The sequence below is a fragment of the Drosophila subpulchrella genome, chromosome 3L, assembly GCF_014743375.2.
Source record: "Drosophila subpulchrella strain 33 F10 #4 breed RU33 chromosome 3L, RU_Dsub_v1.1 Primary Assembly, whole genome shotgun sequence".
Lineage (NCBI taxonomy): Eukaryota > Metazoa > Arthropoda > Insecta > Diptera > Drosophilidae > Drosophila > Drosophila subpulchrella.
Genome location: NC_050612.1, coordinates 11206263 through 11215651, shown reverse-complemented (window position 1 = coordinate 11215651; position 9389 = coordinate 11206263). Strand labels below are relative to the sequence as shown.

General features: G+C 39.9%; 1 protein-coding gene across 1 annotated transcript; it reads right to left on the bottom strand.

Moving 5' to 3' along the window:
• Nucleotides 1-2468: 2468 nt before the first annotated feature.
• Nucleotides 2469-7380, bottom strand: LOC119552761. The gene is made up of 9 exons (XM_037862564.1): nt 7250-7380; nt 5281-5378; nt 4505-4855; nt 4230-4446; nt 3930-4147; nt 3736-3869; nt 3529-3683; nt 3226-3467; nt 2469-3016 (listed from the first exon to the last, which is right to left on the bottom strand). The coding sequence occupies exons 2-9, from the start codon at nt 5356-5358 to the stop codon at nt 2606-2608; spliced, it is 1806 nt and encodes a 601-aa protein (XP_037718492.1). The 5' UTR covers nt 5359-5378; nt 7250-7380; the 3' UTR covers nt 2469-2605.
• Between the last annotated feature and the right edge of the window lie 2009 nt (nt 7381-9389).

Sequence of the window (9389 nt, the reverse complement as noted above, 5' to 3'; positions counted from 1 at the left end):
CAGTTATCTTATAATGCAGGCCCATTCTTCTATAGCTTTTTTATGGTAAGGCAATAATTTTGACCTTTTCGGTTTCCAACTCTCATTCAGCTGTCAGCACGTCTCAACCTTTAATTACATTTTGAGTTATATTACCAAATGGCTGGTGGCTTGTAAGCTTCCGTGAATTGATTGATAACTGCTCAATTTATTTAATCTACTAAGGGTGGGTAAAAAACCAAGTACAAGTGTAAAATGTACAGAGTTTAAAGATTCTCTGCACAGGAAAAACTTTAAAAAAAAGAAAGACAACGATGAGTTGCCCAAAGGAAAACATTATACATGCCATATGTGTTATACGTTGAGCTAGACGTTTGGTAATGAAAGCATATTTTTACATTACTGATTTTTACAGAGTTACTGAAGTTGCCTGTGATGCACTACAAGAAATTGTATGACATTTGAAGAGCTATTATTTTTTTTATAAATGGATGTTGCTATTCCCATTTAATGAAGTATATGTAGCTGTAAAATTAAATGCTGGAAAACAGACAATAAATTATTAATATAAATTTAATACATTTATTTAAAAACACCGAAGGTAATTTTTCTACTAGCTGCAATTGATACATTTTGACTTGATAACTTGCAGTGAAAAACTATCGCTTTTTTCCGAGTGGTTTTTCTTCGGCGTTTCTTTGGCTAGCTGAGGCTGATGATGATTTTCATGTGCGCATGACAGCGCAATACAATGCAACCAAAGACGAAAAACTCAGGCCACGAACGTGCAAGTTATGAGACATGCGGCTGCGCTGGGCAAAAGCCATAGCACCAGCCACAGCAAAGGCAAAAACTCTAAGGTCGCCTCTAAATCGCATAAAAAGCACAACTTTGAAGCCTTTGTGTGGCTCGGTTGGCGCAATTTGGGTGCCATTTTGGTGTCACCAGCAGTTGGAGGCAAGATATTCCCCTGGCCCGCTGGAGAGCGATAAAATCAATGGCAGCAGCCAACGCCAACGCAAATTACATCAAATTAATTTCTGTATCTTCATAAATTTTTAGTTAATCATTTCGCTGCATTCAATTGAAACACTTTGCTCAAGGTCGCCTTTTTAGCCATAGTTAGCCGCAGCGATCTACGTGCTCGAGATGGCCTAGAAATGGTGGAGAAATCACCCAAAAACCCACTGGGCGGGGTCGTTATGCAAAGAAATATTGGTGAGAAGGCATGTCGCGGCATTTTTAAAATTTTTAGACTGCCACTTCCACCTTATGATTCAATTAGTGTGTTTTGCTCACTCGCTTCTTAAACTGTCATTAATCATAAATGCGCAAAAAATCCACAGCCAACAATCATTGTATGCAAAACTGTGTGTGAAAAAAAAATGCCATTCTGCGCATAAGTGTAATGTGATATCATAAACATATTTGGATTGTTTGTGTCGAGATTCTTTTGTTTGTTTTCGCACAGCCAAATAAATTAATTAGCCGTTGGCTCTTTTTGGCCGATTCCGTGTTAATTTTTACACCCAAGAACAGGCGAAGAGCGTTTGCCAAAACAATAAAAGAGGCGAAATGAGCAGGCCATCGAAAATTGCACAATTAGCAGTGTATTTCTGCGGCTGATGCTAAAATGCATCGCAGTTGCTTTAGCAGTGGCGGTTGTTTTGCAATATTAAAAGTCCTCAACCATATTAACACTTTTTGGCAATGTTTTGCGGCGCGCCGCAGTCGAAAATTTGTGTCAAACTTTGAGTCTTCGAGGCAACAACAAACGAAAATCATGCGGCTAAGCGCACGACCGACAAAAAAGCAGTCAAAACACATAAATCTCGATGGCTCTACGATGACAAGCTCTCAAAAGCACCGAAAATGGACGTGTCAATGGCTGAGGATAAAGCCGGTCCCATGAGGAAGTGCTACAGGTGGCACGAGTCACCTTCGACTTCCTTATGCCTGCCCCATGGGGCGGCATAAACAGTAACTCAAAAACCCGCCTCCAAAGGCCACAGTAATATCTCGATTTGAAAATATTAAATCGATTTTAAAGAGGAGCCTAAAGGCAGGAACTATTTTTTAACAATACCAAGTACTGAAACTTTTTAATGCAGCCCATAAGTAGGCAATGCTTTGTAGTAGATCAAAAATACATGTAAGTAAAATTAGTTAAGGATGTAGCGTAGATATATCGAATTAAAAAATGATGATCGGGTGTAATGAATTCAGTCAGAAGATTGCAACGCAGTGAACATATATACATAATGCACTTAATATAATAAGGTACCATTTCCTTAACTCATTAGCCTTCTGAAATCCATTGTTTGAGTTGTATATATATACACAATACAAAATTAGTAAAACAAAACTAATTTTCTTTCAAAACATCTCTTTTAAATATTTTATTTATTAAGAAACGTAGAATTTAAAAATGTTTATAATTTTTAGAAACCGCGAGTTTTGTCCACTCACGATCATAGTTGGCAAAATCAAAACTTAAAACTAGCACGCAGAACCTAAAAAATACTACAGCAAACTTAGCTCTAACTAAAACAGAATTTCGTGGGCCATAAGCTATATACACAATGTGCTCAGAACAAGGCCAACATTTTGGCCCATTTGCGCTTCATCAATCGATTTGTCCCTTGTGTGCTATGTAGGAGTCGTACAGTGAGGACTCCTTACGACGCTTTAGTCTCGAACAGGCAATGAAGAGAGTTACTGTGAGCACGCATAATATCGCTGAGCAACCAGCGGTTAGCGCCGAAAATGTGGAGGTCTTCAGGCAGGTTTGGTGTGGCGATAAGGGTTTCGTCTGTCGATGGGCATACACATCATCGCCATCAGTTTCACCCTCTTGTAGAACTCGCAGCGATTGGAAGAGATTCACATTCTCGGACAGGGAATTGGCAGGTGGATTCTCCGTGGTTAGTCCTTCGCCATCAGAGGACAGTGGAGGAATGGAGATATTAGTGGCTGTCATGTTGGAGGTATCTCGCTTGGTCACCGCCTTTAGATTTCTCCAGTGACACGGTTGGCTCTGTGGAAACATAAATAAAATAAATTAATTTATTATAATAAAATATGTTAATTCAAAGATTATTTTATTGGAAAACTTGGAGAAAATCTTCCAGTAAACCACAATAATATATGTAGCTTTCTTTTCAGCAACCAAAGAATTACAAATTTCTAAACAATCTGAATTATCAAAGAATATACAAAAATGTGAAACTAAAAGCTATAACTTACTGGACACCGCCCGTGGCACATCCGCACATCGCACTCGATATAGAGCGCCGGGGACCCAGTGAACCTGAAGGTCTTCATGTACGCATACACCTGGGTCTCGTACACTCCCGAATCCGACCAGGAGCCCCTGAAGCGTGAGATGAGCTTGTCATCCACCGGACAGCCGTGCTGATCGATGAGCTGTATCCGCTTGTTGGCGCCATTGTGGGCATAACAATCGTTGACCACTATGTCGAAGCCGTCTGCGGATCGCAAGATCATTATTAATAGACCAGTTTAGATGCTGAGATTAAATCCATTTACCATATTTGCTTCTCATGTAGATGATCAAGGTCAGGGGATCGCCCACACGCACTGGACCCGTCACTCGCGGACCTCCAATCCCATAACCATTCTGGATCTCCATATAGCACTCGGGTGGACTCAAGGTAAAGACCACTGGATTGCCAGTAGCCACCCTAAAGATAAATATTATTATCTATGTCTATAACACCCATTTTCCATACTTACTCCACATCTAGAAAGGGAAAGGTCACGGTCTTCCAGAAATCATAGCCATACTCGCAGGTGACCTTGAAGTGCTCATCATACTCCTCTTCGATTAGCGGATTATACTGAACTGTTACCGTGTTCCACATAAAGTTCTAAAAGAGATAAAAAGTCCTTGAAATCTAGAGATCAAGTTTAATATTAATCATACGCACTGTGGGATTCTTGCGACTTTCTTCTTGCAGAGAATTTTTGCCCAGGGTTCCACATCGGTTTAATTGAATGTAGAACTCGTAGTAGTCTCTACCAGATCCATTGATGTACATGCAATCCGGATCATAGGCATAACCAGCTGAATAAAGTAAGCCACTGAAGGAGCCATTGAAACCAATGCGTATTTTCATGTAGTCATCCTGACATTCCGCTTCGATGTCTATAATAATATTTAAAATAGGTATAAAACCAAATTTGGATTTACTAAATAAGTATTATAATAAATGGGTTTAAGTTCTTACGCTGAACCCTGGTTCCGTTGTGCTGATGCTGATGCCCTGCATATTCCTGATCCCAGTACTCCTCCTGCCACTTGCTGTTTTCATAGGGCACTGCATGATATCCTCCGCTGCCTGTGGGAGCCCCACTTGAATCCACTCCCGTAGAACCATAATCTAAATGCACAGGATGGCCAATACGATGGGGTATATAGCCAGAGGAGTCGGGCACATGATCGGGCTATTTTTTAGGAATTTATAAATCTAAAGATTCTATAATATAACCAATCAATACTCACCACCTCATGCTGCAGTTTGTTGCGCTCCACAGCATTGCTGCTGCGATTGCGCACATCCTTGGGGAATTTCTTAGGACCTGCTAGACCAGCTCTCTTGGACAACTTCGATGGCTGGGTAGTGGGTCCAGAAATATACGATTTTGAGGAGATGCCTATCAATTCCGGTTGCACATCAGATCCAGTGGCCAAGGGACGTGTGCTTCTCGAGGAAGGAGTTGTGGTCTGAATGCGACCTTTGAAGATTCGCAGTGGTGGCACCAACGTGGGTGGTGCCGAAGTGGTGGTGGCCACACCCGCTGTCTTGCTAACCACCGAATAGTCCGTGCTCTGTTCCAAACCACTGGTGAGATGCTGCAAAAGAAACAAAAACGAAGAAGCATTTACAAAAGTGCGTACGGCGCGTGGGGCGTATACGCAATGCCATAAATCACTCGGTTGAGTTTGTGTCTCAAGTCTTTGGTTTTATGAGCCCGCGTAAGAATACAAAAAACAGTAAAAGTGCTGCATCAGCAGCAGTGGCAACAAAGCCACATAATTTTGGCCAGACAAAGCTTCTTCCGCTCGCGGTCGATACGCAATCTGCATTAGAGCAGAGCATATCCGTTAGGCGGACCGGCTGAACTGGCTATTGGCCAACGATTGGCTACGGTTCATGTGGCCTAATCAGGAAGTTCATGCTAAGAACTGTTAAATAGATTAGATTTCCCATCGGGCAACCACTTGGGCAATCCCCTCCGTTGGGCAATCAGGCAGAGGTGAAAGGTGCTGTTCCTTACCTGCAACTCCAGCAGCAGCATCATCAGCAGAACCGGCCTGAGGAGCAGCCTTTGCTTGGGCAATCTACACATCTTCATGTCCGTCACTCGACTGGCAGCTGCAAGAATAGAGATCAGGTCCCATAGGGGACCATTCGATATTATCGGAATGCGAATCGGTATCGTAATCATATCGTCATGCTTGGTGCTGCCCCACGGTGACCTTGCTAGTGGTCACTCAAGTGTTGTCCGCCGCTGGTTGGTTACACCAAATGCGTGCTGGCAGGAAGGAAGTTTGTGCTTCATAAATTAATTGTGGCCAATGTGCATGGATAGAAGATCTTGGCGATGATGGGATGCCCTTAACGTGATTTATGGCAGATCATAAAGATAGAGGTCGTTGCTGTATGGTTTCTATGGTCCAAGACTGTCTTAGTTAAGCTACTTGGTTCAAGCAATGATGTTGATATATGGTAGTAAAATAATGTTTTTTATAGTTCTACATTTGGTTTGTAATGTAATCTTAAAAATGTTGACATTTTATTATCTTTGGTAACTAAGCTTTACACCTTCAAAAAATGTTGTAGAAAATGTACTTTGGCTCCAAGTTAGAAAATTTAAACGTTAAACAGCCTGACTTATTATAATAGAAAATATACACCGATTAAATATGATGTAAGGCACAGCATATTAAATGGAACAAGTTTTATGTGGATAAATTCCTAATGGTTCTCGGCACTCATTTCCTTGAGATGCATTTAATCTAAAGATTGTCTATTAAATATGTATTAAAATCAAGGTATTCGAAACTGTATATTAAAGTAGGAAGTTATCTTTAAGTGTAGTATATCTTAGTTAAATAAATGAAATGTTCTTAGGATCATTTAATTCGATTTCAAGATAATCTCGATGTCATATCTCATTCTTCCTATCAAGCATAATGTTACTTCCGTTGGATCTCAAGCCATACCCCCCAAGCCATAGCCAGAACAATGACAACTTGAGATACATCATCTTCTAACTACGTTCGTCTGGCGTTAAGGTCAAAGCCATAAAACTGTCACCCGTTGCGATGGTTTAATTATGGCCCACGCAGAACCCACCTGTCTAAGATTTTAGTCTGCGCTTAAACTTGGATTACATTTTAATGAACGATATGATCCGCCCCCCTTCCCCCTCCGAAGCGAATGATTACCCCTCGGCAAGCAAAATGCTTGGCTGCCTTTTCGCTTAGCTGTAAAAACGCACGCCGTTTGCTTAATTGTTGTTATAATTACTTCAACTTCTTGTTGGTGTTCGTTTCATGTTTGTTTATTGTTTTTTCACTTTGCTTTTGTAGCTAGCTACTGTTATGCAATAGTTGAAGTTGTTGCCGCTTCTTCTTCTTGGGTTTTTGGTTTCGGTTTTTGGCTTTCATTATTTGCCACTCGTGTTGCTGTTGTTCTTCTGCCTTTGCTCCTACACTTGGCTTTTATAATTATAGTTAATCGGTTTCAACTGACCTTGAGCCGTTTTCCTTTGGCTGCATTAATTGCAAATAGCTAACGGTTCCAAATACGCTATTGGTAGGTGGCTAAACCGGTTTAGGTTTAGGCCATTGACAGTTCATCCTGGCAGAACTAATACGAAGGGTTATGGCTGAGTCCTTGAAGATCAGCCTTTAGAACCCAACCTTATTATCTATTATTTTATACTTAAGCTAAAACATTGTAAAGAAAATGTCTAAATTGGCTACACCTACCTATTACATCATATCTAAGCAATCATATTTAATATCAAAAATTTATTCTCTAAAATATGAACATGATCTATATGTATGCCTTAAGCAAGAATATTTCTTCCAATCTAAAAGTTATTTATTTAAAACTACATCCTTCATCTACAAACATTTTTGCTAAAAAACTAAAATGTTTTTTTTAATTATACTAAATTTAATTTTAAGGTTAATCCTATTTCCCAAAGTCTCAACTCTCTCCTGAATAAAACTTACCTCTTTTGTAAGAATTTCTTTGATTTTAATCCCTTTAGCCTCTTAATTCCAGAGCAGTTTAAGCACTGACCTGCTCAACGTAATTGGGTTTTTTCAACGCGTTTTTTCGCAGATCACGGCTTTTAGTTCACAGTTCACAGCTCGGCACGCACTTTGACCAACTGACACCGAAAAACTTGGCCCATTTCGGGGAGACTTAGCAAATCCTCGCGACGTTGGCCATAAAAGTTGACGATCCGGATCCAATGTTGGTCTCAAAACGCTACAAAACGGTTCGCACTGCTCAGTTTGTTTTTTTATTTTCGGGGTTTTGTCTCGGTCTCACTTTCGATAATGGTTTTTGATATTGCGCGATCTTTGGTTGGCAGCTTTTGTCGGGTTTTCTCGGCTACGTCATTTGGGCCGCTTTACATATTGCACGTCTGTTTGTTGGTTTTCCGTTTTCAGACTTTTTTTTTTGGAAGCCCGAAAAATCACTCAAGTGCAACTTGCCAAATAGAATCAGCCGCCAAGTGGGGGAGTTGGGCGAGTATGTAAGTGGATTGTTGGATGTATGTTCGCAGATTGCCTAATCTTACATAATAGTCCGAATGGAGTTCCGAGTACCGTTGCCGGTTGAATTTTTGAGTCTTATAACTTTTGCGGACGCTGGTTTGCAGCTCTTCGCGATGCGAGCAGGTGTGAAGCCAAGCGCGGCTAGTGCGGATCTTTATAAAGTGTTCCTCCATCCATCCACATATCCAGCTATCCGATGGGTTACACAGAGGAAAATCCCGAAGATGGGGCTAGATCTTAACGGAAAAAAATCATTTGCAGGAAAAGAAAAAGGATAAATGGGGCATTGTCGTATCCATAGATACTTGGACACAATGCCCTAAAATGATATATCATTGTGATATCAAAGTTATTAAACTGTATATGTATTGTATATTATTTTTCAACAATGGTATATTAACATACCATTATATTTGAAATGGTTTCATATTTATGTTTTGCTAGTGTATGAAATTTTTTATAAAAAACCACATTTTCTTTAAAAAGTATTTCTTAGTCTTAGGACTTTTCCTCTGTGTAGAAGAGCATAGCCAGCCAACCGCATTCTCGTGGCTCTCAGGGCTCTCCACCTGCTGCAGGTTGTGAAAGAATCTCGAAGAGGAGCCCCACCTGAGATGATTCCATTTGCTGATTTACTTTCGTTGCGGTTCGCCGTTAGAGCCGCTTTGCATCGCGGAAGTCGGAGGAAAAGGAGGAGTCGGAGGAGCTGCTGGGTAACCCCTTACCTTTTGGCCAAGGTCAACGGCACCTAACTGTCGAGTGTGGGTCTGCAGGTTAGGCTCGTTTAATTGCCACCGTTTGCCAAGCGTGTCTGCGTTAAAATACTAATCACTAATTACTTACTTGGCACTATAAGCGTTGTGAAAGGCTCGTCCGCCTCCCGACCACTTGACCCTGGGATAACTGCGTCTCTATGGACAATGACTGGAAATCCATAGCCAAGCAAGGGCAGCCCTTGTCCATCGAGCGTGACAACGAGCTCCTTAAATCACCATTTTTGACCAACATTACGAAAAATCTTAATACTTGAACAATTTTATATCATTACTATTATAGAAAGCTGCGGTATTTTAATTAAGATGTCTTCAAATGAATCAGATAAGCAATATCCTTGAATAATTTTACAAGCACAACTGTGTTTATCAAAATAAGAATTACCCAAATATATTTTCCCTTAAAATTTGTATAGGCTTTTAACATTTAAATAGCTTGCAATCAAAAAATACCTTATCCTCATCCTTATTTCCTACCAATGTTGGCTCACATTAAAATAAATTTATACCTAAATATTTTTCAAAATAATGTCTAAAGATATTTTTACAGACTTTTAAATTCTTTGAAGAACCTTAAAAAATGTTATAAATAGGGAAACTAAGAAGTTCTGTAGAAAACATACGTTCCTTGAATAATTGTATGGACTTTACTATAAACCAAAAGCAAATATCCTTCACAAAGCCAAATCTCCCATAATAATAAATCCATTTCATAAGTTTTAGCATAATCATTTTTTATTGTGATTTTTTCTTCTGTTATATATATGTTTTTATCTTTTTTTGTCCCCCTTTCTCACACATTTCTGTTTCAT

Excerpts from the sequence above, each read along its gene's own strand:
- LOC119552761 (XM_037862564.1), bottom strand. The coding sequence starts at position 5,358 with ATGAAGATGTGTAGATTGCCCAAGCAAAGGCTGCTCCTCAGGCCGGTT. Across the intron at positions 4,856-5,280 it reads TGCTGCTGCTGGAGTTGCAG|CATCTCACCAGTGGTTTGGA; the intron begins GTAAGGAACAGC and ends TTTCTTTTGCAG. Across the intron at positions 3,468-3,528 it reads CTACATGAGAAGCAAATATG|ACGGCTTCGACATAGTGGTC; the intron begins GTAAATGGATTT and ends TGCGATCCGCAG.